We start from the raw sequence: 27,890 nt of genomic DNA on the forward strand, positions 1-27,890 counted from the left end.
ACTATTTGAAAGGATCTAAGCCAATAGTGAGCCTTAAAGGCCCTTGGCTGCCAATGTAGCAATAAAGTCATGGCAACCAATATGACTTTCTGAAAATTTAGAAATATTAGGGAGATGTAGCTTCCAATTGTATAGAATTTCCCACAGCAATAGAGATTCCATGCAGCAGAACCACCCTGGTTTAGTTATCTAAATGAATTCTCTCATTTGCCAGCAGGTTTCTCAATAAAAAGAGCCCATCAGCTTTGTCCTCCTGTAGTTCCACTCAGGTATTCAAGCAGTTCTTTTTTCTTACAGTAAGAAAGGAATAATTGGCATCCTAAGACTTGGATAATCCTTGAATTCTCGTACGTAGGTGTAGTGTTTATCCTTTGCCCAAACTGTCATCTGAATGAAGCAAAGAAATGTGAACAATCCCACTATAAAAAGATATATAAAAAAAGAAACAATATCAATGCTAGTGAAACAACATTCTCTTGTCCTGAGAACAAATCACCTAGCTGGGAGAAAGACGAAACCTTACTCACCCGGGACGCACTGAGTCATGATGGTGAAGCTGATCCATGCCCCCACCTGTTATGGCCAAGGAAATTCAAAATATTTCTGATGATCGCATTCACATTTATACCTCTATTATCAAAACATCCCTCCCTAATGTAGGTAAGCAATACATCCAAGGTTACCCAAAGCTATTTCTGGTATCAATCTTGTTAATATCCTGTTAATTCCAAACAAAAGCACCCCATTTTTCATCATGGTTATTGTGTGTGTTGTTTTGGACATAAGCTTCCTCTCTCCCTTGTCTCCACCTATTTTGTAGTTGTTCCTAAATCAGTGTCTGTAATGGTGACATTCTGCAGCCCAGGGAGCAAATGTTGTTCTCGTTTACACCAATGAAACTCCCCTGAAATCAAGATTTTGTATAAATCTGACTTCAGCAGGGCTGCGTGGATTGAGGACACACAGCCTGACACTCACCCCTATGCACTGGACCTGTACAAGGTCTATGCACCACTCACATCCCATTTAGATCTTAATTTTGAGAGTCTGAAGGGTGCATAGGCTTCATGCAGTCTTTCTGCACAGAAGTAAATTTCACTTAAAGGTACATTAGGATGTCTGTCATGGGATAACTGTTTGAAGGATTGAACCTAGAGTTTGGCAATATGAAGTGGGCTTGCATATTTTTGATTTTAAGTTTCTAGGGTTTCCTTACATGTTTGCTTTAATAATACAGTATAAATTGAGATGTAACCTGCAAAACTTAAATCTTAGTGTGGTTTACTGATGAAAATACATACCTCATATGTATAGTTAGGACAGGTTACAAAGAAAAACAGCCACGTGAAAGGATTCTTTGTTGGATAAGGGATCTTACGGATCTTGGATCCTACAGATTAAAAGAACCACACAAAAAAAATCACAGAAAACTGACACTCCTATGTACCATGTAGTTTGCTATAAAGACTATCCAAATCTGCCTATTGAAGAGATGGGCAAGATAGACTTGGGAAAACAAGGACTCGACTGAGCCCAGAGGAAGGCTTAGGGTGCCTGTGGGGAAGTGCTATAGGCATCATTAAGGCTTGCACACAGTATTTGGCAGTAGCATCCCTAGAAGCATCCTTGGGAAAGATCATTGGCAATGCTGACTGGGCAGCACTAAGTCATTCCCATAGGAAGTATCTGCACCATTTCCTAGACCCCAGAAATGAACGGTATTTCTACAGATTACATGGTCACAAAATTGTGGATGCAGTTAGCAAATATTATGAGCCAAAGTCTAGGCAGCCCTCCTTCAAAGAGGGGGCAAAGCACATCACGCCCCTTAACTTCCAAGCACACACACAGCTTGTGCCCTGGGCAGGAGCCAGGCACATTACTGGACCTTGCACTCTCCACAGCACAACTCCTGCTAGCATCCCCTGGAGAACTAGCCAACACGAATATCATGCCCACCTCCCACTTTGAACCACCCGTGCAGCTAATACAGGCCTATGCCCTAATAGCACAATCTGGCTCTAAGTGCTTTCCTTACATACCCAAACTTCCTTTAGAGTCTAATCCTATGAGGTGCTGTGTACCCGCAACTCCCACTGAGGCCAGCTGAGGGTGATTAGCCCCTCACAGGAGGCTCTCTGCACCTTGCAGGATCAGGCCGTTCATCAGTGTACATCACTGCAGAAGCGCTAACTTAACTGCACAAAGGTAGAGAACAAACTTTTACCATCTCTTCTTAGGTCACTGAGTGCAACGTGGATAGAGAAATTTCCAGCTTCACATATCTGGAAGAAGCAGCATACAATACAGTAAAGGAAAATGCTTCCCTTCCATTTATCATTCCTCTTCCCAATGCTAGTTCCTAGACAAATATTTTTAAAGGGCCCCAACCCCCCATTGAAAAATAGACTAAACACCACAGGATTAAAAAAGTGTTTAGATCTTAATAAAGCTCAAAACAAGATTTCTGACTGACAGTAAGGAGACGTCTGTTCTACTCATTCCATACACAAGAGGCCATATTACACTCTGCTTTGCGTTTGTCAGATTGCCAACTAGCAAGTGTTGACCAAGTCCCAAGAAGGTACAATGCACTCCAGCTATTCTCCCAGCCAGACCCTAACACTATAACCCCTGAATAAAGTGGATCCAGCGTGTGTTTCCTTTACCTTTTGACTGGGCTGATTTGTTTAAAAAAATTAATCAGGCAGTTTGGATTTCTCAAAAATCCCAAGGCATATTTGTGCAGCTCCATAAATACTGATATGCTGGTCCATAACGACTTCTACTTCTTATGGCAAGGACTTGATGTAATTCACAAAGTTCCATTAACCAACTTTTCCACCTGCTGTTAGGCAATGCTTTACACCACTAGTTAGGTAGAAAATAAATTGAAATGGTCTGTATATATGATTGTGGCCAGAATAGAGCAGAGAACTGGTAATCGGAGCTCCTGAGTTTTATTCCCAGCTCTGCACGTGTGCTGTCTGACCTAGGGAAAGTCACTTTAACCCCTGTGGCTCAAATTATCCACCATCGTCTATTTCACAGAAAATTTCACATTTGAAAAGTGCTATGAGATCCGCCAATCGCTGACACTATAGTAATTCTTTTTCTTCTCTTCATGCAGAGACAGGTTACATCTGCACTAGAGAGAATGGATACTTCCTAAGAGAAGCAATGTTAGTATAGCAAGGAAATAAAATAGTTCTGGAGAGGTGAGTGAAAGGACACTTTCAGGATTCTATTTCCAGAGGGATTCTGTCAGAATATATAGAAAGTCAGCAAGATGAAACCCTGGCCCTGAATATTAACACTTTCATAATTCTGTAGTAGGCCAGCTGTCGGCTACTTATGACCTACTTGATAGTTTCAACCCCGATAAACTGAACACATTTTAACACAGTGCTAGACTCTGGTAGTACCAGGAGCACTGTGATGAATGTGGCTGAGTGTGAGTCTCCACACACAAATTCTTATCTAATTTCTGCAGATTAAACAGACCAATCTTGAAATTCTTACTCAGCCAAAACTTCCCCTGAAGTCCAGGTTCTGGTCAAAACAGACAGTTTTCTCTCTATCTTAAACTGATCAATCTTAGTTCTATGTCCTGAGCTTTCCAGTAATAAATCTTTGACAGTCCCCTCCCCCCACCCCGAAACTAATAAATAATAAAGGAGAGTCTTTTTCATAAAAAAGCAAAAGACCTACCAGAAACATGATCACAGCAAAATTTATCTGTTTTTGTCCATAGGCTAGAAAACAAAATGTTTAAAAGTGGATAGTTAGCACTCAAATATACCCAGGTAAAGGTTCAAATCATTCTGAGGGCCATTTTGCTACTTACAAGGAGGTGTATAAAGAGGATGATTGATGTAATAAGCAAGCCAAGCTGCAAATCCCCAGTAATAGAAGCAGTTCTGAAAAATAAGTAATTTTTCTGTTTTAATTTTTATAATAAAGATATCAACTGTCCTCTGTATGAAGGGAAAACAGTAGAGTTATCTAGACTAGTGATTACCAAAAGAAATTGTGATAATGATCACTTGGGGGCAGATTGCAAGTTGCAAATAATGCAACAAAAATGACAACATAACAAGTTTGGTAGAGTGGGAGGGAAAGAACAGGAAAAGACAACAGTAAATAAGCAGGAAGTGTTGCTCTTGGAGTGAGATTTTTTTCCCCTTTAGAGCAGAGAGTGAACAGGCTGTTTGGTCTAGAAATTGCTTTTGAAAATGTGGCCCAAAGAGTTAAAGCTAAAGGAGCGTTTTATCTGGGAATCTATTCTGTTTCACTGCGCACAGATCAGAGATGCCGAGCCATAAGGACCAAATGCTAGGGGAGACAGCAGGGCCGCCCGGGGGGGGCAAGTGGGGCAATTTGCCCCAGGCCCCGGGATCCGCAGGGGCCCCCCACGAGAGGTTTTCGGGGCCCCTGGAGCGGGGTTCTTCACTCGCTCCGGGGGCCCCGGAAAACTCTCACGGGGCCCGGGCCCCCGGAGCTTCTTCCGTTCCGGGTCTTCGGCAGCAAGGGGGTCCTTCCACTCCGGGACCCGCCGCTGAAGTGCCGGGTCTTCGGCGGCAATTCAGCGCCCAGGCCCCCTGAATCCTCTGGGCGGCCCTGGGAGACAGGACTTGTTTTGCCACTAATAGAAACATCATGGGTTCTAAATGGTGAACTATGATCAACCTCCCTCTAACCTCTTCCTTTCCCTCCCCATTCAAGCATGCTTTAATCCTCCTCCCTATCTTAAACACCTACCTTTGACCAGGGGCAGCAGGTTTGTAGAAATTTTGGTGGTGCCCAGAATGCCTAGAGCCCGTCCCCCCAAACTCCGCCCGCCACCTGCTTAAGGCTCTGGGAGGGAGTTTGGGGGCAAGAGGGGGTGTGTGGGAAGGGGGAGGAGGTGCAAGCTCTGGGAGGGAGTTTGGCAGAGGGGGTGCAGGCTCTGGGAGGGAGGTTTGAGGCTGGAGGGGAGGGATGTGGAAAAGGGGTGGGGGTGCAGGCTCTGGGAGGGAGTTTGGGGGCAGGAGGGGGTGTGTGGGGAGGGGGTGAGGAGGGAGGAGGTGCAGGGTCTGGGAGGAAGGTTTGAGGCTGGAGGGGGGGATGTGGGAAAGGGGTGGGGATGCAGGCTCTGGGAGGGGCTGGGGGTGCTGCACTTACCTGGAGGTCCTAGGCAGGGCGGGCCGGGGGGCCTCTGCGCGCTGCTATCCCCAGGCACTGCCCCTGCAGCTTCCTATTGGCTGCAGGGGCGCTTGGGGCGGGAGCAGCATGCGTAGACACAGACCCACCACTCCCAGGGGCCGCAGGGAGGGGCCAGCAGCCACATGGAGCGAGCAGGCAGGAAGCCGCTCAGCTCCGCTGTGCTGCTGGTAGCGAGTGGGGGCCCTGGGCCATTTTAAATGGCCCGGAGGATGCAGGTGGTGTGTGTGCCCGGGAGCGGAAGGCGGGGCCGAGGCCTGTGGTGAGCTCATCATCTTCCTTCCCTCACTCTTCCCCTATAACCGGGGTGTCACCTCTGACTTGGCTCTCTCGCAGGATGCACATATTCAGGACATTTCTAAATCCTTTCACTTTTTCTTACACACTCCAAAATCCAGCCTTTGCTCCCTGCCCACAGCCAAAACTCATCCAAGCCCTCATCGCTTCATGTCTTGACTACTACAAGCTCCTCTTTCCTGGCTTGGACTACTGCAGCCTTACTCCCAAGTTTATTTTAAGATTCAGAATGCTGCCATTGTTAAGATCATCTTGGCTCTATATCCTTCATCTAAACCCAATCATAAAAGTAAACTACAATAACATACATAATTGTATTCCCATTCCCTATCCTTTAGCTGTTTGTGTCTTTAAACTGTAAGCCCCCTGGGCAGGGCTTGTATCTTTTCTATGTTTGTACCAAATCCAGGACAATGGGGTCCCAATCCTCATAGGGGCTTTTGGGAGTTACCATAATAAAAATATTTACAAATGATACAATATAAAACATATAGGAACACAGCCAAGCTGAGGTCATATCACTCATGTTAACAATTCTGTTTATCTTTTATAAAAATGTAGTAACTAAACTTTGAACTGAGTTCCAAATTTACAATAGTAGAACTCAAATGTGAACTTCCATGTTCTATTCTAAATTAAGCATTCATAGTTCAGAATATAGACCCCAACATTTTACTGAAGGTCAATAAATTACGGAGAAAATGTGAGCTTGGCTGCAATTTTTTTATTCCCACAGTTGTCCTAGAGGCATGGCAGGTATTACTTTCAAATCAGAGTCTTTGTTTGCATATGTGATATACTGGTTTAGTGCATGTTAATGTCTTCCTGAAGTGACTGGCTCCCTCAAGGATAGGAGCCTGACACTATAGAACAGCTAGAGTTATTTCTTTTCGCTAACGTGGCAAGAGATTGTGCTGTTCACTGAAATTTCCAAATTCAATCCCCGCTGCCAGCAATGATGTCTGTATATATGCAGTCCTGGCTCCGTCCACATAGCTCTAGCTTTTATTTAATTAGAAAATCATGGTTTTAAATTCTGACACCAGGAAAATAATGGTTTAAATCAAAAGTAAAAATGTTTTAGGATATTCAAAATCCCAGGGCCAAATTCTCCACTGGCATAAGACCACTGAAGTTGATGGAGTTATACCACAGGAGAATCTGGTTCCTAGTTTTGTTTATTTCTAGAGATTTCACAAAATCAAACACACCAATGAGTTTTACTAGGGGTCTGGTACACTTTCCACTTAAGTCAACAGGGGTATGTACATACAATCTGCTGAGTCAACTAAAAAACCCAAACTGTTTTCACTAATTAGCACAATGGCTTAAAAATGGACTTCCCAAATAGACTTTTTATATGTTTAATGTTTTTAATTGTATAGAACAGCAATAAAAAATTAAAAACATCAATAAAAAAGCATGAAAAATGAACATTTTAAAAATACAAAATCCTACCCTCATGCAACATGAAGCCTGATTCTGAATGGTGATGAATATTGTTAAACTGCATGATATTTTACCGTTGGCATTAACTGTTTGTTGTTTTATACAATTTAACCTTATGAGTTACAGATTTAAGGAATTATGCCACCATTCTGAAAATCTAGCCATTCAGTCCAAAATCGATGCAAATTTAACCTAAGCAGCAGTGAGGTGGAGGGGGATGGGTGGTAAGACTGATAGCTCTTTTTATATCCAAAATATAGTTTTTTCCAATGATTTGCAGTAGCCAAAGCCTCCTCTAAGAAACTGTGGCTCACATTTTTACCTACTACCATTCCAAGATGTTCCCAGTTGGACTTGCTAGAGCCCAAAGGTAAACTCTCCTATGTGGTGGTGGCATTAGAGACCCTGTCAGGAAACTGCTCTGACCTGCTGATTGAGAAAGATGTTAGCAGCAAAACTGAACCCAAGCTGTAAAGAAAAAGCAGAGGCTGATGTGTGCAGGAAGATTTAGAGGAGAGGCCATCCTGACTTTAAGAAGAGAGAGACTCCTCCACAGGGACTGAGTGAGTAGACATAGTGGGTGATTGTGGTGGAGATAAGACTTTGTAAAAAAGAGGAGACTGGAGCACTGGGGCCAGGGAAGAAAGGAAGAGCACAAGAATCAAGGTGCTCTCACTATGAGGCAGTCAGTTAATGGAAAACACAGCTCCGCCGAGTAGTCATTCTAAAGTAACCAGATTGTTATGGGTTTCAAATGCAGCACAATCTGCTTAGTCTAAAAGTCTCTCTTTAAAAATGAACGAGAATGGTAACTCCTACACCTTACATGAGCTTTTCTCTGGCTGCCAAGCCATCAATGGAAGGCAAATCCATGGCCCGCTGAAAGTCCAGGTCTTCTAGAAAGACTTATTTTTCATATAGAGGAGAGTTATGTTACTTGGGCTCTGCTTATTAAATGTAGAGAGCTAGAGTAACAAGATGGCCATTATCTACAGCTATATGGTGAACAGCATTTCTGGCAGTAATACACAACCGCTTTGGGCATCTGAAGTCAGAATCTTAGCATCTGCAAACCAGACTTGCTGAATGTAGTATATCTGACAATGTGGTTCTTTTAGCCGATGGTGTGAGAGGTAATAAAAATCTCACATGCTCCAAGGGTTGTGGTTGCCTTCACAGCTTTGTCATGAATGTCAGTATCATTTTTCCAAGAATTGTTTCTATTACAGTAGAGCCAAGAGGCCTCAATCAAGAGTGAGGCTCCACTGTGCAAGGCACTGTACAAACACATAAAGAGACAGTCCCTACTACAGGTTTACAGACTAGACAGACAAATGGTGGACCAAAGAAAGCATCTCTGTTACAGATAATGGAACTGAGGTGCAGAGGTTAAGTGACTTTCACAAAGTTATTCAGAAAACCTGCAGCAGAACCAGACTCAGATATTTGTGTACCAGTCCAGCACCCGAACCACAAGACCATCCTTTCTCACTGTTCATTACTGTATTATAGTATCACCCAAAACACACCAGACGAAGTACAGACTAATGGGAAAAGTCTCTGCCCTGAAGGGCTCAGACTGTTAAAATGGAATCTTACAAGGAAACCCTCCCCTAAATTTGGGACTTGCCATGAGCTGAGTTGTATATGCCTATGGCTTTTAGTGCTGAAAAAAAATCCCATGTTTCTTCTAAAGCAATGGTTCTCAACCAGGGGCCTGGGGCCCCCTGGGGGACTGCGAGCAGGTTTCATGGGGGTTACCAAACAGGGCCAGCATTAGACTCACTGGGGCCCAGGATAGAAAGCTGAAGCCCTGCCACATAGGGCTGAAGCCTAGGGCCCTGAGCCCCGCCACCCGGGCCTGAAGCCAAAGCTTGAGCAATGTAACTTCACGGGAGCCCCTGTAGCATGGGGCCCCAGCCAAGTGCCCTCCTTGCTACCCCCTAACACCGGCCCTGGCTTTTATATGCAGAAAATCAGTTACTGTGGCATAGGTGGGCCGTGCAGTTTTTATAGCTTGTTGCGGGAGCCTCAGAAAGAAAAAGGTTGAGAACCCCTGTTCTAAAGCATCATCTAAACATTGGGATCTGATCCCAACAATAAATGCTGTAATTAATGTGACCATCCAAAGTACACATACAAAGTGCAAGGGAGGTCTCCTGGCGAAGGAGGAGCAAATACAGGACCCTTGGGGTAAGTGACTGTCTGTAGTGTGTGTTTGTTTGTGTTTGGGGGTTACTTGCTGTGTGCTGAGTTTGTGTTTGTCAGTCTGTTTGTTTGTTTGTTTGAAGGACCGTGTGCTGTGGCTGGCAGTTGGAAGATGTGAGCTTCAAAGGAAGGTCTGAAATCTAGAAGCCTCTGGTAATTGGCTGAGCCTTAATCAGTGGGCAGGGCATTCACACAGGCCAGGGCTTTATAAAGCAGTGCACAAGCGACCAGGGCTGCTAACACGGAGTTTCGCAAGGGAGTTTAGAAGGGGAGTGGGAAGGGAGTGAGGGTCCCTTGCCGGTTCTATCTGTTTCCCTTTATTCCCCTTAAAACCTATAAACCAAACTACATTCGAGACTTCTTGCTTTAAACAACCCTTTCATTAACTAGGAGACAATGCAGGCAGAAGCCCAGCTGCAGAGTGGGGGCTATCCAGTTTATTGCACTGGGTGCAGCATGTATGATTACTTGCCCTGTGGGTGGGTGGCGTATGTGTGCATTCGGTGCACGGAGCTCCTGGCCCTCAGAGACCACGTACGGACTCTGGAGGCCAGGGTGGCGGAACTGGAGGAGCCAAGGGAGGCAGAGAGGTATGTTGATGAGGCTTTCTGGGACACCGTAGAGGAGGATGAAAGGCCCAGGGAAGCAGAGCAGTCAACGGGAGCAGAGGGAAACCTTCCCATAGTTGGGACCCTCCTTCCAGACGGTGCTGGGGTTGCCTTTCGCACTGAGGTTACCTCTCCGGGGGAGGGAACTCCAGTTGCTAGGAAAAGGCAGGTGTTAGTAATGGGAGATTCGATCATTAGAAACGTAGATGGCTGGGTTTGTGATGACCGGGAGAACCGTATGGTGATTTGCCTGCCTGGTGCGAAGGTTGCGGATCTCTCGAGGCATCTAGACAGACTTATGTGTAGTGCTGGGGAGGAGCCAGTGGTCGTGGTACAAGTAGGTACCAATGACATAGGAAAGGGTAGGAGAGATGTCCTGGAGGCCAAATTTAGGCTGCTATGGAAGAGACTGAAATCCAGGACCTCTATGGTGGCATTCTCAGAAATGCTCCCAGTTCCACGCGCAGGGCCAGGTAGGCAGGCAGAGCTTCAGAGTCTCAATGCGTGGATGAGACGATGGTGTAGAGAGGAGGGGTTTACATTCATTAGGAACTGGGGAAATTTTTGGGATGGGGGGAGCCTATACAGGAGAGATGGGCTCCACCTAAACCAAAGTGGAACCAGACTGCTGGCACTAAACATTAAAAAGGTTGTAGAGCAGTTTTTAAACTAGGAGATGGGGGAAAGCCGACTGCTGCAGAGGAGCATGTGGATCGGACAGAGACTTCTCTTAGGGGAGAGTCTAATGATAGAGAATCTCCAGGTTATAGTCAGGAGCAGAGGATGGAAGAGGATAATGTAAGGGCCAGAACAGATGATAAACATTCACACAAAAAAGAATCTGACACATCAGAAAAGGGAAGACAAATAAACAGTGACAAGTTTTTAAAGTGCTTGTACACAAATGCTAGAAGTCTAAATAATAAGATGGGTGAACTAGAGTGCCTTGTGATAAAGGAGGATATTGATATAATAGGCATCACAGAAACCTGGTGGACTGAGAGCAATCAATGGGACACAATCATTCCAGGGTACAAAATATATCGGAAGGACAGAACAGGTCGTGTGTGTGTGGGGCGGGGGGGGAGTGGCACTATATGTGAAAGAAAATGTAGAACCAAATGAATTAAAAATCTTAAGTGAATCCACATGTTCCATAGAATCTCTATGGATAGAAATGTCATGCTCTAATAAGAATATAACATTAGGGATCTATTATCAACCACCTGACCAGAACAGTGATAGTGATGATGAAATGCTAAGAGAAATTAGAGAGGCTATCAAAATTAAGAACTCAATAATAGTGGGGGATTTCAATTATCCCCATATTGACTGGGAACATTTCACTTCAGGACAAAATGCAGAGATAAAATTTCTCGATACTTTAAATGACTGCTTCATGGAGCAGCTGGTACGGGAACCCACAAGGGGAGAGGCAACTCTAGATTTAGTCCTGAGTGGAGCGCAGGAGCTGGTCCAAGATGTAACTATAACAGGACCGCTTGGAAATAGTGACTACAATACAATAGCATTCAACATCCCTGTGGTGGGAAGAACATCTCAACAGCCCAACACAGTGGCATTTAATTTCAAAAGGGGGAACTATGCAAAAATGAGGGGGTTAGTTAAACAGAAGTTAAAAAGTACAGTGACTAAAGTGAAATCCCTGCAAGCTGCATGGGCGCTTTTTAAAGACACCATAATAGAGGCCCAACTTCAATGTATACCCCAAATTAAGAAAAACAGTAAAAGAACTAAAAAAGAGCCACCGTGGCTTAACAACCATGTAAAAGAAGCAGTGAGAGATAAAAAGACTTCCTTTAAAAAGTGGAAGTCAAATCCTAGTGAGGCAAATAGAAAGGAGCATAAACACTGCCAAATTATGTAATAAGAAAAGCCAAAGAGAAGATTGAAGAACGGCTAGCCAAAAACTCCAAAGGTGGTGGTAAAATGTTTTTTAAGTACACAGAAGCAGGAAGCCTGCTAAACCACCAGTGGGGCCCCTTGATGATCGAGATACAAAAGGAGCGCTTAAAGACGATAAAGTCATTGCGGAGAATCTAAATGGATTCTTTGCTTCAGTCTTCACGGCTGAGGATGTTAGGGAGATTCCCAAATCTGAGGAACTGTCACGGATTGAAGTGTCACGAGAGGAGGTTTTGGAATTAATTGATAAACTTAACATTAACAAGTCACCGGGACCAGATGGCATTCACCCAAGAGTTCTGAAAGAACTCAAATGTGAAGTTGCAGAACTATTAACGAAGGTTTGTAATCTGTCCTTTAAATCGGCTTCTGTACCCAATGACTGGAAGTTAGCTAATGTAACGCCAATATTTAAAAAGGGCTCTAGAGGTGATCCCGGCAATTACAGACCGGTAAGTCCAACGTCGGTACCAGGCAAATTAGTCGAAACAATAGTTAAGAATAAAATTGTCAGACACATAGAAAAACAACTGTTGAGCAATAGTCAACATGGTTTCTGTAAAGGGAAATAGTGTCTTACTAATCTATTAGAGTTCTTTGAAGGGGTCAACAAACATGTGGACAAGGGGGATCCAGTGGACATAGTGTACTTAGATTTCCAGAAAGCCTTTGACAAGGTCCCTCACCAAAGGCTCTGTCTGCTTCCACAGCTCTTATGTAAATTAAGCTGTCATGGGATAAAAGGGAAGGTCCTTTCATGGATTGAGAACAGGTTAAAAGATAGGGAACAAAGGGTAGGAATTAATGGTAAATTCTCAGAATCGAGAGGGGTAACTAGTGGTGTTCCCCAAGGTTCAGTCCTAGGACCAATCCTATTCAACTTATTCATAAATGATCTGGAGAAAGGGATAAACAGTGAGGTGGCAAAGTTTGCAGATGATACTAAACTGCTCAAGATAGTTAAGACCAAAGCAGACTGTGAAGAACTTCAAAAAGATCTCACAAAACTAAGTGATTGGGCAACAAAATGGCAAATGAAATTTAATGTGGATAAATGTAAAGTAATGCACATTGGAAAAAATAACCCCAACTATACATACAATATGATGGGGGCTAATTTAGCTACAAGAAGTCAGGAAAAAGATCTTGGAGTCATCGTGGATAGTTCTCTGAAGATGTCCATGCAGTGTGCAGAGGCGGTCGAAAAAGCAAACAGGATGTTAGGAATAATGAAAAAAGGGATAGAGAATATGATGGAGAATATCTTATTGCCCTTATATAAATCCATGGTACGCCCACATCTCGAATACTGCGTACAGATGTGGTCTCCTCATCTCAAAAAACATATACTGGCACTAGAAAAGGTTCAGAAAAGGGCAACTAAAATGATTAGGGGTTTGGAACGGGTCCCATATGAGGAGAGATTAAAGAGGCTAGGACTCTTCAGCTTGGAAAAGAGGAGACTAAGGGTGGATATGATAGAGGTATATAAAATCATGAGTGATGTGGAGAAAGTGGATAAGGAAAAGTTATTTACTTATTCCCATAATACAAGAACTAGGGGTCACCAAATGAAATTAATAGGCAGCAGGTTTAAAACAAATAAAAGGAAGTTCTTCTTCACGCAGCGCACAGTCAACTTATGGAACTCCTTACCTGAGGAGGTTGTGAAGGCTAGGACTATAACAGCGTTTAAAAGAGAACTGGATAAATTCATGGTGGTTAAGTCCATTAATGGCTATTAGCCAGGATGGGTAAGGAATGGTGTCCCTAGCCTCTGTTTGTCAGGGGGTGGAGATGGATGGCAGGAGAGAGATCACTTGATCATTGCCTGTTAGGTTCACTCCCTCTGGGGCACCTGGCATTGGCCACTGTCGGTAGACAGGATACTGGGCTAGATGGACCTTTGGTCTGACCCAGTACGGCCATTCTTATGTACACGATTTTCTTCAAAAACCTAGTTCAGTTTTAAGGAAAGACTCCTAAAGTAAGTGGGATTTGCCACTGCTGAAATCAATCAGTCATATCAAAACCGGCAGTATACAACTCATTCTTCATACACAGACTCCCAGCAGATGACACTGCTTAGGAGGGCCTAACAAAGTAACACAACCTTTCAAGAGTATATGTAGTGCTAGCAAAAGGAGCCTTGTTTATACCGTGGAATGTTTTTACTTGATTCCCACTAGGAATGAGTAGAACCTTCATGGATGGGACATATCAGTTTCCATTTTAATTACGTCTGTATCCTTTCTTCAAAAAAAGAATTTGCTCATACCCTCCATGTCCCAGAGAGCACAATGAAGCATTGAAAGAGCCCAAATGACCCTACTGCCATGTATGTGAAACAAAGGTGAAGGGTCTCCCAGCCAATACGATGGATGGAAACCCTCCTCCCTCTCAGAAATGTCCAATCCCATCCCCTCTAAGTCATGCTTACAAGGAACTTGATTGTCTCATTAAATTAAGATTATTGACTTCTCCTAGAGGACAAACAAACAGCCCCTATATGAACAATGATGTATCTAAAATAGGAGGCCTTTTCTACCACCTATATTTGAGTACTGGAGAAAAATGTGTAGTCAGACTAGGTAAAAAGATATGTACATATATAATACATATTATTAAACCATATTTCTGGCTCCAAAGTTAAGGCTGAGCTGAGTTTTCCTTTTAGAGTGGAGTCTAACAATTTGTCTCTTAATTAGGAATAAAAAAAAAAAAGCTGGGCCTAATATAAAATCATACACACCATGACAGGGGAGTGATGGAATTTTAGTGAAAGTTACACAGAGTTGTTTGGAAGTTCTAAGGTGTTTAAAATTGCCCCATTTTGAAGTGTGGGAGGGTGTCTGACATTTCTTTGCTCCTGCTATCTCACAAATGGTTTCTTGGTGATCCAAATTTTCCATATAATTAAATGTCCTTGAAAATCTGTACACCCACTCCCTTCTCCTCCCACAAAGTGAAAGTAATAAGGCAGATCCTCAAAGGGGGTTAGACACCTAAACACAGGGCCGGCGCAACCCATTAGGTGACCTAGGCGGTCGCCTAGGGCGCTACAATTTGGGGGGCGGCGACTGCAGCGGTATTTTAGCGGCGGGACCTTCCGCCGCCTCTGTGGGGGGTGGCATATCAGGGCGGGACCTTCCGCCGCCTAGGGCGGCAGAAAAGCTGGCGGCGCTCCTGCCTAAATACCTTTAAGGGTCTGGGTCACTGGACCTTTCATCAACTTGATCACTTAGGCCTGGTCTACACTGAGGGGAGGGGGGGAGGAAATCGATCTAAGTTACACAACTTCAGCTACGTGAATAACATAGCTGAAGTCGACGTACTTAGATCGACTTACTGAGGTGTCTTCACTACAGTGAGTCGACTGCTGCTGCTCCCCCGTCGACTCTGCCTGCGCCTCTCACCGAGCTGGAGTACAGGAGTTGACAGGAGAGCGCTTGGGGATCGATTTATCACATCTAGACGCGATAAATCGATCCCCACTGGATCGATCACTGCCTGCCGATCCAGCCAGTAGTGAAGACATATCCTTAGTATGTTTACATCCCTTTCCCCCAATTTAAATGGGGAACTGTCTTTACAACCCAGGAAGAACTTTCTACACACATGTGGTGTCATGGAAGAAGCTCATATGGCTGAGAGAGGAAAAAAACAAAAAGGGTGTTGAGGCTGGTAAAGATAATGGGATTAGGAGTTGGTAAAACTGTTCCTGTGAAATGTTTTTCACCAAGAAATGCAGATTTGGGCTGACCAAGACTTGTTGCAAATTCATGTTGAACTTTCTAAATTGTTTCACTCAAAAATATTTTTTTAAATATATTTTAAAAAATTTGAAATGTTGGATTTTGACATTTTCAAAATGTTTCAATTAAAAATGACTTTTCATTCTGAAATTTAAATTTTATTTAAAAATTAAAAAAAATGAAATGTTTCATTTGACCAGAAACATTTAAAAAAATTTTTTTTGGTGTGCTGATAAATTTGAAAAAAATTGGTTATGGGTCAACCTGATATGACTTTTTTCATCACAAATAACTCCATTAAAATCAACAGAATTACACCAGAGCAAGTGAGAGGTAAATTAGGCCCAAGTGCAGCTAAATAGATTCATAGGTTCTAGGACTGGAAGGGACCTCAAGAGGTCATGGAGTCCAATCCCCTGCCCTCATGGCAAGACCAAATACTGTCTAGACGATCCCTGATAGACATTTATCTAACCTACTCTTAAATATCTGCAGAGATGGAAATTCCACAACCTCTCTAGGCAATTTATTCCAGTGTTTAACCACCCTCACAGTTAGGAACTTTTTCTTAATGTCCAACCTAAACTTCCCTTGCTGCAGTTTAAGCCCATTGCTTCTTGTTCTATCCTTAGAGGCTAAGATGAACAAGTTTTCTCCCTCCTGCTTATGACACCCTTTTAGATACCTGAAAACTGCTATCATGTCCCCTCTGTCTTCTCTTTTCCAAACTAAACAAACCCAAATCTTTCAGCCTTCCTTCATAGGTCATGTTCTCTAGACCTTTAATCATTCTTGTTGCTCTTCTCTGGACCCTCTCCAATTTCTCCACATCTTGAAATGCGGTGCCCAGAACTGGACACAATACTCCAGTTGAGGCCTAACCAGCGCAGAGTAGAGCAGAAGAATGACTTCTCGTGTCTTGCTCACAACACACCTGTTAATGCATCCCAGAATCATGTTTGCTTTTTTTGCAACAGTATCACACTGTTGACTCATATTTAGCTTGTGGTCCACTATAATCCCTAGATCCCTTTCTGCCGTACTCCTTCCTAGACAGTCTCTTCCCATTCTGTATGTGTGAAACTGATTGTTCCTTCCTAAGTGGAGCACTTTGCACTTGTCTTTATTAAACTTCATCCTGTTTACCTCAGACCGTTTCTCCAATTTGTCCAGATCATTTTGAATTATGACCCTCTCCTCCAAAGCAGTTGCAATCCCTCCCAGTTTGGTATCGTCTGCAAACTTAATAAGCGTACTTTCTATGCCAATATCGAAGTCGTTGATGAAGATATTGAACAGAGCCAGTCCCAAAACAGACCCCTGCAGAACCCCACTTGTTATACCTTTCCAGCAGGATTGGGAACCATTAATAACTACGGTTATCCAGCCAGTTATGCACCCACCTTATAGTAGCCCCATCTAAGTTGTATTTGCCTAGTTTATTGATAAGAATATCATGCGAGACCGTATCAAATGCTTTACTAAAGTCTAGGTATACCACATCCACCGCTTCTCCCTTATCCACAAGACTCGTTATCCTAGGGAGACACATAGTTATGTATGAACTTGAGGTTGAAGACAAGTATCGTGAACTTGATGTAGTGGAGAAGGGGAAGTGATTCAAAGGCCCTGGTCAGAATGACTGACAAAGATAAGAATTTTAGCAGCTGTATTTTGTTTGGACTGGAGTGGTGCAATAGGGGTGTCAGACACTAGTGACAAGTGATGATTTAATGTACAGTATGAATTCACTTTAAAGGTACAGTTGTCCTGCTTTCAAACATCTAATGTTATTAATATAAAATAGCTACCACTTGTCCAGACTAGACATTTCTAAGTGAGCTGCTAGCCTGATAGAAACCTGTGCACATCTCTGCTTAGGAAAGCAATGAAAATAAATCTGTGCAAAAAAAATTCACTGTGACTACCAGTGCCCAGCTCATGCTACTAGCTGAATATTTAGGACCCTTTTCCTACTTAGGAAGCACAAAGCTAATGCTAATCAGCTGCAGGGAGTCAGATGATCAATAGGGTAATAACAAAGATAGGACTATTGGTAGGGTGTAAAAATGAAACTAGAGCCTTCTCGTTCCCAGGTGAGACTACCACTCCCTTAAGAGGCAGATGTATTTTAAAGGAACAGTCTAAACACAAAATATTAAATACCGTAAAACCGGGCTATTAGGATATGACATAATCTGCTATCCTCCAGATTCTATATAACATTGTTTTAAAATACAGTATTCTGCTGCCTCATTTTTTTTAAATATCTGTAGTTACTGCACAGCCATGCAGTCTATCATACCACTGTGCGGGCAACAGAGGGAGTACAGGTGAGCCTCTGCTCCCAGAACAGAGTTGTTGCTAGGTTGTGCTCATGACAGGAAGGAAATATAGAACAGCCATGGTGCTTTATGCTACACAAGAAGCAAAGGCAAATTTATAATTGTCAAGGAGAGAAATGATTCTATGAATCTATTACAAAAAACAGATTAAAAATATTTTGAAAACCTCTAGTTATATTAGACTGTGCCCCCTTAAAATATAACAGTGCTTCTGAAATCCTCACACCCAAGAGAGCTAGCGGGCTAAAAACGGAATGAATACTGAAGGTATTAAATCTTGAAAGAGCAATGGGAAAACTGTGACAGGAATTATAATGGCAGGGTGGTATGTAGGTTACAATGGGAAGGTTATTGTGAGATCTTGTAAAAGAATTACAGCTTTACATAATCAGAGCTGCTGTGTATTACCACAAAAGCCACACCAAAACACTGTGCTAATGAAGCAGTGCAGAGAGGGGCCAGATTGTATTTACTAAAGGGCTGTGGGTAGATTTTTGTCACAATTTACCTTAATAATACTCCTCAGTGGCATAGTCCCATGGGAGAACCGATGAACAAATATTGTTTCAATCAACCTTTTGATGTAGTGGAAAGAATGGCAGATACATGCCAAGCTAGAAATAGCAAGACAAAAGCATTTAGGAATGCTACAGAAACAAGTGTGGCAAGAAATTTGGAATAAAAATATGATGCTTTCAAAAATATTGCTTGAGGCTCATAACAGAACTTACTTAACCACTGGATGTGGGCTTGATGTAAGCTTGTCATCCAGGCCATAGACAAAAGGCATGCGAAAATAAAAAAGAAAATAGATGAACAATGGACCTGCATATTCTGTCAAAAATACCTGCCAAAAAAAAAAAAAAAAGAGAGAGAGAATAATTAGACTGAGCAGATCCGTGGCAGTGCTTTGTTTTTTTTGTTTTCTTTTTGTGATTAGTAAATTCCTCCACCAACCCAGAATGGAGGTGTGGTTTTGTTTTGTTTTTGTTTTTTTGCCATGACAACATTTGGAATTATAGGCTGAGATTGTTAGAAACGCATACATATAATGTGCACTTGCATTTGCAGTAACTGCATACAACTTCAGTAATTCCATGCACAGGTGACAAGTTATGTGCAATTAACATGGGAGCACATACAGTTGTGATAAATGTGCATGCAAATTATATTTATATAACGTTAGCCTTTATTTTTCATCTTGGCATACTATAAAACTACTTTTTAAATATAGCTTTAAAAGAATGCTGGTAAAGAATTTCTCCAAAAAAAAAAAAAGGGTGGAGGGCTAGAAACTAGTTTCTAATGAGTGAATTTGGTTTAAAATAGAAATACTTCATATGAGCATCACTTTAACTTGACCTCAGTTTTTATAATTACTTTTGCTTCCATAACTAATTAAAGTAGGTTCATGTCTGAATTATGGAGAAATAAGGGAAATGTACTGTACTTAGGTAACAAAAAAAATCACTTTTTTCTGATATACTTAGATCTACTCATATGTCCAGAAAAGTTGTTGAGGTATTAGTGATATTACATGATATGGATATCATCATTACAATTGATGTAATTGCATCAGCACTCATCCTGGCAAAGGTTAAATTGACCGTAGATGGGAAGATATTGTTTCTTTAAACTTGCTGAAGCTAAAGCTTTTCTTAGGTTATGTCTGAATAAGATTAATGAAGGGCAGGGTGAGGAGGGTCTAGATGGTTCATAGGACAATCATATGGCAGGGTATATGCTTCGATTTACATTATAATGTTTGATATGCTGTGGTATTTCACTGTACATTGATATGAAACCATCTTGATCTTATTACCTGCTCATATTGTAATTATTTGTTCTGATCATCTTACTGCATTTAGGATTACTTGGTAGGAGTCTTTTTCTAATATGGGCTCCAGTGTGATGATCTGAGGATTTATATTCAATGAAAAGTGATTTAAAATTATAGGGGGGTTTATTATTTTTGTCTTTACTATTTGTCATTAATAAGATTATATTAATTATTGTAATTAAAAATGATATGTTTTCAAATTCTTGTCTAACTTTACCTTCATGCTGTGACATTTAAATTAAAACTAAAGGACAATATGTGTATTGTGGAATTGCAGAAGGGTTTGTGCAGGGACAGTTGCCCAACTAATTTCAAAGCCACCATTTCTCTTACCACCTAGTCAATGCTATAGGCTAACGCTGCCATGATGGAAGTTTTCTTTGAATTAAGAGGGCAGAACATTTGTTGTTTTCAATTTCTGTTAATGTTAGAGCTGAATGAATAACTGATTTTTCAGTTTTGTGGCTGAACCAAAAAATATGAAAAAATATTCGGGTAGTTTCAAACCAAAACTGATTTTTTGTGGTGGTCTTTCTTGACAAAATGAAAAACTAAAAAGAAAAAAAAATGTTTGGGTCAAATGAAACATTGTGAATGTCTATTTGAAGTGATACTTGGTTTCTAAATGAAATGTTGATTCAAAACACAAAGTTGAAATGGTTCATTATGATAGTTTCAAAGCAAACTTTTGAGTTTCAAAATTTTTGTTTTCAGTGTTTATTCAGCCAAAACTATTCACCACAATCAATCTGAATTCATGCTGCTACTGAAATGACCAGCTGTCATTAGTGTCCCAGGACCTGAACTGCAAACATGCATGTGAGTAACTTTACTCTCATGAGCAGACCCATCGAAGTCAATGAAATTGACTGACATGAGTAAAGTCACTCATATGTCTTTGCAGGATTGATCTCCAGGACAACAAGATGAGCCTGATCTCTGACAGCCCAAAGAACAGAAGTTACATAGTCACTTAGTTCCACAGTGCCAGGCTACCATGTTGCAAGGCAATCACTGCTGCTTTTCCATGGGGTGCACTGCCAGGATTGCATGATATACTTTTATTGGGTTCTCTGGTTAAATGCTTTTTAAGATTAGAGTCACTGAAAATGAAGCTCCACTGTCTATATCTGCTGTCAGACCAGGCAGCGCATGGACATTCTAAATAAATGCAGAGAGAAAGTGATGCAAGAATTAATTAAGGAGAAGCATTAATTAAAATGTCTCAGGCTTGCAGCATAGCTCACCATAGTCCATCCTATTTGTGGCCCTAAATCTTTAAAATATAGTGTAGCGGTTGTGCCAACTGGGAGATGCTGCAGGATTTCCTCATCTCTCAAGGATTTTCCTTCTGAGAAGAAGAAGTAGTTATACACATCACAGTGAAATTAAAGTAAACTCTGGTAACATATTAACCCTAAAGAAATCTTTTAGTCTGTTTAGACCAATCTGTAGGATCCTTTGGCCTGACATATGTTTTACCAGAATCTTAGGTAAGAGGGTGCCATTTGATAAAACGAATTCAGAGTGCTTCTGTTTCCTTATATTTGAATACAAAACTATAGGAAAAAAATATAGGAGTGAATTTTCTGTGCACCCACGGAAAACCACTGAAACCAACACACCATGAATTAAATCCTCATCCCCTGCTCTGCAGTAGCCATTATTGTCATTCCACTGCTGCTGCAGAAAATGGGTAGACACTAATGGGGGTATGTCACTGCTCTCTCTGTAGGGACAGAGAATTTATATAGATCATGGACCCACTAACCAGCCCCCTTCTCATTCCTCATAGAATCATAGAATATCAGGGTTGGAAGGGACCTCAGGAGGTCATCTAGTCCAACCCCCTGCTCAAAGCAGGACCAATCCCCAACTAAATCATCCCAGCCAGAGCTTTGTCAAGCCTCACCTTAAAAACCTCTAAGGAAGAAGATTTCACCACCTCCCTCGGTAACCCATTCCAGTGCTTCACCACCCTCCTAGTGAAAAAGTTTTTCCTAATATCCAACCTAAACTTCCCCTGCTGCAACTTGAGACCATTACTCCTTGTTCTGTCATCTGAGAACAGTCTAGATCCATCCTCTTTGGAACCCCCTTTCAGGTAGTTGAAAGCAGCTATCAAATCCCCCGTCATTCTTCTCTGCCACAGACTAAATAATCCCAGTTCCCTCAGCCTCTCCTCATAAATCATGTGCTCCAGCCCCCTAATCATTTTTGTTGCCCTCCGCTGGACTCTTTCCAATATTTCCACATCCTTCTTGTAGTGTGGGGCCCAAAACTGGACACAGTACTCCAGATGAGGCCTCACCAATGTCGAATAGAGGGGAATGATCACGTCCCTCGATCTGCTGGCAATGCTCCTACTTATACAGCCCAAAATGCTGTTAGCCTTCTTGGCAACAAGGGCACACTGTTGACTCATATCCAGCTGCTCGTCCACTGTAACCCCCTAGGTCCTTTTCTGCAGAACTGCTGCCTGCTCATCTCCATGAACTCCTTCATGGAGGGAAGCCATGGCATTCAAGAGGTTGCAGTGTGCCCCTATATGATCTCTTTGTGGCCTTCCACTTCAGTCCAATGGATATGTGATGGTTCCACATGGTTTTGGTATGGAGCAGACCAGGATCTCTCCCTCTCTGCATAGTAAAATGCAATTTATATTCAACTCTTTTTCACACTCTTTTGTTTAACTGACATCTTTCCATTCCGGAGGTTTGGCCTATCAGACACATGCCTGCTTTGGGCTAGTGGCAGTGGCACCCAAGTTCCTGCATTTTGGGGGAATCCCCATAGTTCCAGCTGTCACCCAGTGACAATTTTCCTAGCATAAGCCACTGGATAGGGCCTGATAACGTAAATACTTGTGGAAGGAAACAAGCTGCTCAAGCACATATTTTCCCATGGACGGATCCCAAAAAAATATGTTAATCTTTACTAGCATAATCATTTAAAGGGATTGTGTAAATAACTGTGTGCTTAATAGCAGAAAAAGAAGGCGCTACATTTTATTTGAATAACTATGGAGAATTAACATGTTTTTTCAGTTACGCTTTCCCTGGTGCACCAATGCCATGCAACAAGAGTTTTCTACCAGAAATACCTGTGACTAAATTAACTGAATCAGCCACTTGGCACCAGCTAAATCTGTAGATCCTATATGCCCATTAATTCATTTTGCATTAGCTTATCACATGAGAAAACTGTAATGTCCAACTGAGATAAAAAGAAGTTAATGTGAATTAATAGCACTAGCACATAACCCTTCAGACTTTTCACAGATGAGCATCACTTTGGGGTCCATCTCATTGCAGTTAGCTGCAGGTAACATATAGATTACATGCTGTTTCCATTGAAGGACAAGTGCTCAACAGTTGAAAACTAATTAAAACAATGTGCAAACTCCCAAGTTAACTAAACAGTGGGTATTGGTACCAGACCCATGTATGGGATTCTGAGCAATAATGTTCAAAGAATTCAGTTTGTGGTGGGCTCCTTTTTGTAAAGTCATAATGTTAACTAGTTCAGCAAAACTCCCACTTATAGCAGATAATACCAGCAGAGAGGGCAGGACGTGGCACCCCTCTATGCAAGCACTGTGTTCATAGCCTTATTACTCTAGACCTGAATGGTACTTACTGGGGTCAAGTCTTATTGACTGCCTTGCTGGATACCACTGGGGATCTACAAGACAAATTAGAAAACATAAAATTATCCATAGTATTTGCTTTTGGATTATTCACTGTTATAATGACTGCAACCGAACGAGAGAGGCTTTCGGTTGGAGATTTTTATGACTTCTTGTTTTATTGTTTATTATAAAAATCAACAAAAAGTTACAGATCAAAGCACAGATTTGCATAAATTAGGAGATGACAGCTAATGAAAAATGATTTTAAATCTCAGCTACATTAGTGGTCAGTTGCTGATTACTTGCGTTAATGTGTGTATATCATATGCTCCATCAAACTATATAATTTTAAATTAAATAATTATGTACTAGATATTCTGATGTGATTTGTACCCTTAGTATGTTTCTTTGAAAATATTATACTTACATGATTTATGGAACATCAATCTGATGTCACTAATCGTGGCATGTGGTTCCACCTAGGCAACAAAAATACTGTTCATGTAAGACATTTGTATTGGAAAATGATCAGTAGATTCAAAAAATGTGCAGGTGGAAATGTGATTTTTCAAGTTGACACATTCCTTTAACTTTCCGAAACATGGCCAAAAAATTCTATGTCTAGTATGGACAGCTCAAGCCACTGGTAATAGGAAAAGGGAGTATTTAATCTCTAGCTCATATTGCAAATCCATCCATGTTAATAATGACCAAAGTTATTACAACATGATGATAGTTTGGAGGCTTATGTGAAATCTCTCCAGGGTCACATCACAACTGGTACTAACTGGCACCCTTGTTGGCCCCCTCAGCTGAGAGGTTGAATGCGAATGAAGATGGAAGTGCTCCCTGCCCTCTGGTCCTTCCAGAAGAAGGTTGAGGGATTTTGTAAGGCGGCGTGGGCAAGTTTGCCCTGCCGCTGCCTAGGCTTTTGTCTCCAGTGGAGGAGGAAGGGCTTTCTAGCTCCTTTCACAAGCACTCCATTTACTTAAAGAAAATTAAAAACTTCTAAATACTGTCACTGCCATTTTAACAATATTATCATTTACCTTATCCAGAAAGCACAGCTGTTGCTTTGTCTTCCAATCGAGGATTTCCACCTGATAGAGAACAAAATGACAACTCTAATTGTTTGCTGGCTGATTAATCTCTCAGCTCTTGGGGCATTCTTTAGAAATATGATCATTGCAAAGGATGAAGCACCACCTTTTTCCAGTCTACTGACTGTGCTAGTATAACTATTTCTGATATAACCAAGAGGCAGCTTTGATCAGGACCAACTGCAGGTCTTTAAATCTCTAAGTGCAGCTATACTCTGGAGAAATAGCACTTCCTACCAAACAGATCTTCTCCCTGTGTGCAGTCAGAGCCAAAGTGCTTACTGTGTTGACCAAAATAGTTTTTTTTTTTTTTTTTTTACACTTGTGACGTTCCCCCCTGGTGTTATCTGGACCGGTGATCTGCTAGGTCACTCCAATCCTTGACTCTGGGAGCCAGCCTTACCCTGCTCTGCTGTAGAACCCCCACTCCTGGGCTGTTCACACACAGCCTCTGGCATGTAAGCTGCTCCTTGGATTGTGCAACCGAATGACTCTAGCCAGTATCTCCGGTCCCAAACACAAGCCACAACCTCAGTCTTGCAGTGTCCAGTTATGCCCGTTGGACGCTGCAAGCTTATATGAGTTCGTCAATTTAACAAAGAAATTGATAGGTACCAGGCTTGTTATCCCAAGGGGAGTCTCTGACATGCTTCAAACCAAACTCACTGCTTCAGGTAGAACAAACAAACAGATTTATTAACTATAAAGATAGATTTTAAGTGATTATAAGTCAAAACATAAGTCAGATTTGGTCAAATGAAATAAAAGCAAAACACATTCTAAGCTGATCTTAACACTTTCAATGCCCTTACAAACTTAGATGCTTCTCACCACAGGCTGGCTGCTTGCTCTTCAGCCAGGCTCTCCCCTATGATCAGCGCTTCAGTCACTTGGTGTGGTGTGTGTAGATGTAGGTGGAAGAGAGAGAAAGAGCATGGCAAACGTCTCTCCCTTTTATCATGTTCTTTCTTCCCTCTTGGCTTCGCCCCCCACCCCCTTCAGAGTCAGGTGAGCATTACCTCATCACAGACCCAAACTGACCAAAGGAAGGGGGGTGACTCACTCGAGAGTCGAACAGATCCTTTTGTTGTTGCCTAGGCCAGCGTCCTTTGTTCCTGTGAGGCTGGGCTGGGTTTGTCCCATACATACCTTGATGAGATGTGAACTGCCCCTCTGCTCTTAGAGAGTTTTTGCCTGGGCTTACTTTAAGCCATGAGGATACATTTTCAGCCTCATAAGTATATACACCTCTACCCTGATATAACGTGACCCGATATAACACGAATTCAGATAGAACGCGGTAAAGCAGTGCTCCGGGGGGGCGGGGCTGCGCACTCCAGTGGATCAAAGTAAGTTCGACATAACGCGGTTTCACCTATAACACGGTATGATTTTTTGGCTCCCGAGGACAGCGTTATATCGAGTTAGAGGTGTACATGAAATTATAATCTATGACCATACTATAACATCACTATAACAACCATGCTCAGTGCATCATGAGACTTCCGAAGACACCCAACATGACAAACTTTGCATTAGATACCACACAATCATATTATAAGGATGAACATGGTTTTGTAGGGTGTTCCCACGAGGTACAGAATGTCACAACACTTTTTAGTACAATAGAGACAACATAGCTATGGGATAGCAAGCTAGATTTCCATCAAGTTTCACAGGTGTAACTGAGGGAAGAATTTGTCCTGCCAAAGTTTTATTACTGTTGCAAAAGTCAGACACAGCTTGGCATAGACAGAAAAATCATAATTTTTACTTGTAAATAGAGCACATTGATCTATAAGTCATTGAGTGATAATAAACATAGAATTCCTCAATGCCACAAAGTCACTTTCAGAGTATAACTACACTTTAGGTCAAAAGAAACATACCTATTACTATAGAACTCATTTACAATGGTACACTTGGAAATTGTTTAACTAAAATAAGCTAACATGTCTAGCAGAAACCAACATAGATCTTGCGCTGTAATAGATCTCTTCATGTACAAATACAGATGTACTATTGCTTACCTGGGCAATATCAAAGCATTTAAATATCAATATTTATTTCATTTAATTCTGATGTTAAACATATACCCGACTTCTTTAATCTCTGATATATTAGCTTGCTGATGGCCTCTTAGGATCTCTGATTTCTTAGACACCTCTTTGCTGTTCATTGAATGCTATTGTAATACACCTCTACCCCAATATAACGTGACTCGATATAACACGAATTCAGATATAACGCGGTAAAGCAGTGCTCCGGGGAGGCGGGGCTGCACACTCTGGCAGATCAAAGCAAATTCGATATAATGCGGTTTCACCTATAACGCAGTAAGATGTTTTTGGCTCCCGAGGACAGCGTTATATCGGGGTAGAGGTGTACATTCAACCTTTAAAATTCCATATGTGACACACCCAACATTAATATCTGTTTATTTTAAAGGTGTCATGTCAGTCCTGAAAATAACGTAGGGCCCAAACTTCCATGGTAGTCTTCATGGAGTAATTCCAGGTGAATAGTCCTGTGAGCAGAACCCTCAAGTGAATAAAGATTTGTAGGCTCAGACGCCAAAATTAAGTTTACCCATTATATCACATGCAATTTCAGCATATTTTGTCCTTATGGAAAAATGCTATAGAACTTACAGATGTTAAACCAGCAGGGTTCTACAAAAGTTAGTTTAAACCACATATAGCATTTATCAGAGAATGATGTCCTTTCTGCATCATTTTTAACCAAGCTATAACATTTAACAGAAAATTAGATCCATGATGTAAAACTTCCGGGGCTTGGTTTAAAAAATTCTATAGAAAATATAGAATTCTCTGATAAATTCTAAAGGATAAATGAACCCCTAGGCAGCTGTGACAATGCTATACGGGCATACTCTTGCCTCTGAGTAGTTATTAATGCAGGTGATCCCATCATGAAAAGTATATGTCCATTTCCCATTTTCTACCAGCCTCATGTGAGGGAATGTGTATGGAAAGGAGGATAGGAAAAGAGAATACTTTAAACAGTGTTTCCCAAACAATGGGTCCCGACTCACCAATGGGTTGTGAGAAGGTGCTAGATGGGTTGCCATGTCCAGGGCCGTACTAACCCATCGCTGGGCCCTGGGCTAGGCAAACCTGGTGCCCTGAGGGGAGATGGAAGGTGAATCTGTCCCACACTCACCTTGCAGCAGAGATTCCTGTCCCGCGGAGCTGGGCTTGGCTCCCTGCTCCAGGCATTGCAACCTGGCACAGGGGTTTCAGTGAGGGGCAGCCGGGTCAAACATGAGCCAAACAGGTCACAACACCTGGAGCAGAGTGTTTGGAAAAGACTGCAAGTTTGGGGGGGGGGGGGGGGGGAGAGGAGCAGTCTCCAGGGATTTCAAAGCCCACTTTCATTAGAGCAGCCTTTTTTCCCCCCTCAGTTTGTTCTCATTGACCCACTTTATAATGGAACCCCTCTCACATACCAAATGACTGGAACTTTTTCATTACTTAGTATTGGAGGGTTTTTAAACAAACATCTAATT

At 42.0% G+C, this 27,890-nt stretch overlaps 1 protein-coding gene across 1 annotated transcript; it reads right to left on the reverse strand.

Moving 5' to 3' along the window:
• Window positions 1-291: 291 nt before the first annotated feature.
• Window positions 292-27,452, reverse strand: LOC112119103 (very-long-chain enoyl-CoA reductase-like). Its single transcript, XM_029912367.1, has 13 exons — window positions 27,417-27,452; window positions 24,311-24,361; window positions 23,689-23,740; window positions 23,270-23,314; window positions 20,878-20,981; window positions 18,522-18,637; window positions 18,299-18,404; window positions 3,848-3,920; window positions 3,712-3,755; window positions 2,228-2,285; window positions 1,302-1,390; window positions 528-573; window positions 292-419 (listed from the first exon to the last, which is right to left on the reverse strand). The coding sequence occupies exons 1-13, from the start codon at window positions 27,450-27,452 to the stop codon at window positions 292-294; spliced, it is 948 nt and encodes a 315-aa protein (XP_029768227.1).
• Between the last annotated feature and the right edge of the window lie 438 nt (window positions 27,453-27,890).

Source organism: Terrapene carolina, unplaced genomic scaffold (assembly GCF_002925995.2).
Source record: "Terrapene carolina triunguis isolate 2854851 unplaced genomic scaffold, T_m_triunguis-2.0 Scaffold210, whole genome shotgun sequence".
NCBI classification, from domain to species: Eukaryota; Metazoa; Chordata; order Testudines; family Emydidae; genus Terrapene; species Terrapene triunguis.

Bases quoted from the DNA above. Each gene is read 5' to 3' on its own strand.
- LOC112119103 (XM_029912367.1), bottom strand. From the start codon at position 27,452: ATGGCAACCCATCTAGCACCTTCTCACAACCCATTG. The intron at 23,741-24,310 runs GTAAATGATAAT...TTTGTTGCCTAG, and splicing joins AGCTGTGCTTTCTGGATAAG to GTGGAACCACATGCCACGAT. The intron at 3,756-3,847 runs GTAAGTAGCAAA...TTTGTTTTCTAG, and splicing joins TCCTCTTTATACACCTCCTT to CCTATGGACAAAAACAGATA.